The sequence below is a fragment of the Oryzias melastigma genome, linkage group LG3 (assembly GCF_002922805.2).
Source record: "Oryzias melastigma strain HK-1 linkage group LG3, ASM292280v2, whole genome shotgun sequence".
Taxonomy (NCBI): domain Eukaryota; kingdom Metazoa; phylum Chordata; class Actinopteri; order Beloniformes; family Adrianichthyidae; genus Oryzias; species Oryzias melastigma.
This window is the reverse complement of record NC_050514.1, coordinates 9,440,696-9,443,922: the sequence shown is the minus strand read 5'-3', so window position 1 is coordinate 9,443,922 and position 3,227 is coordinate 9,440,696. Positions and strand designations below refer to the sequence as shown.

The 3,227-nt window shown below is 40.7% G+C and overlaps 1 protein-coding gene across 2 annotated transcripts in view; it reads right to left on the bottom strand.

Moving 5' to 3' along the window:
• dis3l (DIS3 like exosome 3'-5' exoribonuclease) overlaps window positions 1–3,227 on the bottom strand; it is a 23,723-nt gene that overhangs the window by 1,650 nt on the left and 18,846 nt on the right. For both annotated transcript variants that reach the window (XR_004949837.1, XM_024263186.2), the window contains exons 15-17: window positions 1,869–2,047; window positions 1,653–1,798; window positions 1,286–1,457 (exon numbers count right to left, since the gene is read on the bottom strand). Coding sequence is in view for 1 of the 2 variants with exons in the window: in XM_024263186.2 (XP_024118954.1) it covers window positions 1,286–1,457; window positions 1,653–1,798; window positions 1,869–2,047 (497 nt within the window). In the remaining variant the exon portion in view is untranslated. The remainder of the gene's footprint in view (window positions 1–1,285; window positions 1,458–1,652; window positions 1,799–1,868; window positions 2,048–3,227) is intronic.

The following is a 3,227-nucleotide window of genomic DNA, read 5'->3' as shown; positions in this document are numbered from 1 at the left end:
GCTCTCCCCCTTTGTACATTCTATCCATGTTAGGAAGCCATAAACACTCACCTGAGTGTCGGCTCACCTTTGCACTGATAGTTTGTGTGACAGAATGAAAGGCTTTATTTGTGTCGATTTGTATGATTAAGTGTGTGAGGTGCAGTTATATTGTGTACATTCTGACTAGTTTAAATGTGGAGACTATCTCAACCAACAGGTGTGTGTGTAACTACAGTGTGTGTGTGTAGACAGGCCCCGCCCATTCTAGTTTACTATTTAGACCTGGATATTTTATGATGTTGTTTCCCTCTGTTGCCATCTTCCGTTCTCTCTAAACCACCCCCTCCCTTTATGTCCGGTCCAACAAAGCAAAAACAAAACATCTACAAAGCAAAATATAAATAAAGTTTAGCATTGAATACAACAGGGAGCCTAACCCTAGCCGGGTTAGGCTCCGGCACCTCCACGACCCTAAAAGGGACGTAGCGGTCAGAACAATGAATGTTTATTTCTCTATAGAAGTCTATGGGATTATGACATCTTGGAACCAGCACGTACTTCCTGTTTGGAACGCCAGGGGAGTCACTCAGTCCAGTTCTCATGTACAGTCACTGGCTGCTCTACAAATATACCACATGTATTTATATAATATGTGTGGAGGGTGATATTAGTGTTCGACCATCAAGCTCTTTTTCTTTTTTTTAATGGTGGTTCGAAACGAAAATCATTTTCTAAGCACTTCTCCTTAGTTTACCTTATGTCTAATCAAAAACAGCCACCACAGTTTCTGAATATTTCCTATCTTTTGACCATAAAATCCAGTATTTTTCTCCTTTTATAGATGAATATGCATGTAGATTCTTCTATGGGGCTTTTTTTATATTTTTACAAGTCTCTTCCTCCACCAGAGAGATCGCTGCGTGGTTGGAAATAACCACTCGCCCATTGGATCAGCAGCCTACATGTGACCCAAACCGCAGCGCATGTCAACAGAATAAATCCACTAGCACCGTAAATAGTACTGTCTTTAAACATCGATACTGCAGGAAAACACGCAGAGAACTTTTAACCCAAAGTCCTTAAGCGGAAAATTTAAATAAAAATGCATTTAAAATGTAGTGCCCAGACATGGGAACAATCTAGACACATTTCCGTCGTTCACCTTACGACCTACATCAGCCAACGTCAGTGTGAGTTTGTCTTCAGGATGAAAGGTTGTGGGATTGATTCCCACCTTCGGCTGTTTTTTTTTTTTTTTGACCAAACAGCCAGAAACTGACTGGTGTGCTTCATGCTCACTCACAGTGATGTGGCTCATCAGCCTGAAGGTGGAGGTGCATCCGCCCGAGGTGGTGGTGATGTAGCTGGGGTATCGCCGCACTTTGCCGCTCTGCCACTTACAGCTGCCGTCTGGTTCTGCTGACACCACCTGGCCCTCTTTGTTCTTCAGGTACACAGGACCTTTAATGCCATACCTGAGAACAGACAGGAGCCCAGAGAGGTCACTGACCTGCATCTGACTAAAAACATTTGTATTTCCACGTATTTCATCTTTCTCTGCAAAAAAACAAACATGTCCATGAGGAAACACAGCAGAAATCTCTGCTTCTACGCTGATGACATACAACTTTATCAGTATCAATTCCAGTCAGGAATATTCCGTTTCTTACTCGCTGACAAACACCAACACGCCGTTATCTCGGATGGAGTAGACGATGGCGTCGGCCAAACACCGCAGGTCCGTCTGTGGGTCTCTGTCCCTGAAGAAGAGGCACTGGAAGAGGCCGGTGGACGCGCTCTGGGCTCTCTGGGCCGTCTGGAAATATCACAGTGGGTCAGAACACAAGACTCCTCTCTGAACCCAGTCGATCCTAAGCAGAACCGACCCAGTTCTTGTTGTTGATGTGCTGGGCCAGTTCCTCCAGCTCTCTGTTGGTGGCCAGGATTCCAGCAGGCTCCGCCCCCTGCTCCAGCTCCAGGGCTGCGGTTAAAAGGCGATGGACCACGATGTCTGCGTACCGACGGATGGGCGAGGTGAAGTGCGTGTAGCGGTCCAAAGCCAGACCTGACAGACAGGAACCAGAACCGTGAAGTTGCATTAAATGTATCACTGAAAAAAGAAACTCCAGCTGCAACAGTGTTGGTGGAAACAGAACAAAGATGGATCCTTTCTCTGACGATCTTAACAAGAGAAGTTGCATTACCTGTGATAATGCCAGAGTGAATGCTTTTTGCTGAATGTGATCGCTGAAGATGTTGAAGAATTTGAAGACATTTGCTGAAACTGCTAAAGCTATAAAGCTAAAGCTTTTGCACATTGCTAAAGTTTCTAAAGGACCTAAAGTTGCAGAAATTGTACAAAATTTAAAGCATTTCTTAAAAAATAACAAAAATTGCTTACAATTTTAAAATGTGTACAAGGTATTAATACCAAAAGTACAAGTATAAATGTCCAGAATGTGCTGAACATTTTGATACCAATATTACATACGTTTCAAAAGTGCATTAAGAATATGAAGAATTTCTGGAAAAATGGCAAAAATAGAATTTGTAGGATTTTTTCCAAAAATAAAATCCTCAATTCATTCCAATGTTGCCAAAACAGTTAGTGTTTCTCCTAAATAATCTAAAAAAACTTTTTTGTATATATCAAATTATAAAAATAAAAAAAGTTAGCATGTTGCTAAAATATTAGCTAAGCTATATGTTAGCCTATAGAAGAGATGCCAAATGAGCTCTTATAACACTAATATAACAGCTGAATGCCAAATTATTTGAAAATGACTATAAAAGATGAAAACATTGCTTATAAAGCAAGCATGATGCTAATATAAAGGCTTGTTGTTACTTGAAATATATAAACTGAATAAAAAAGTATAAACTGAATTTATTCCAAACTTTTGTGATGAACTGGATCTGTTATGGGTTTACAGCAAACAGTGAATGAAAAACAGGCATGTGTCATTGAAATTGTCAAAGGTTCCCTGGAATTGTGCAAAGCCGGCATCAGTGTGTCTGTGAGTGTGAAAGAGAGTGCCGTCGCCATGGTAACGGGTTCAAACTCCAGCTAGCCACATACACTGCAGAGTCTGAGATGGACAGACTTTGACCTGAAAAAACTGATGCTGCGTCTAAAGTATAAGTTAGATCAAAATAATTATTTGAGTTTTGAAAAGTTTACAGGTTGAGGAATCTAGTGATATAAATTTGATTTTTTCTTAAATATATAGTCTATGTAAATTTGA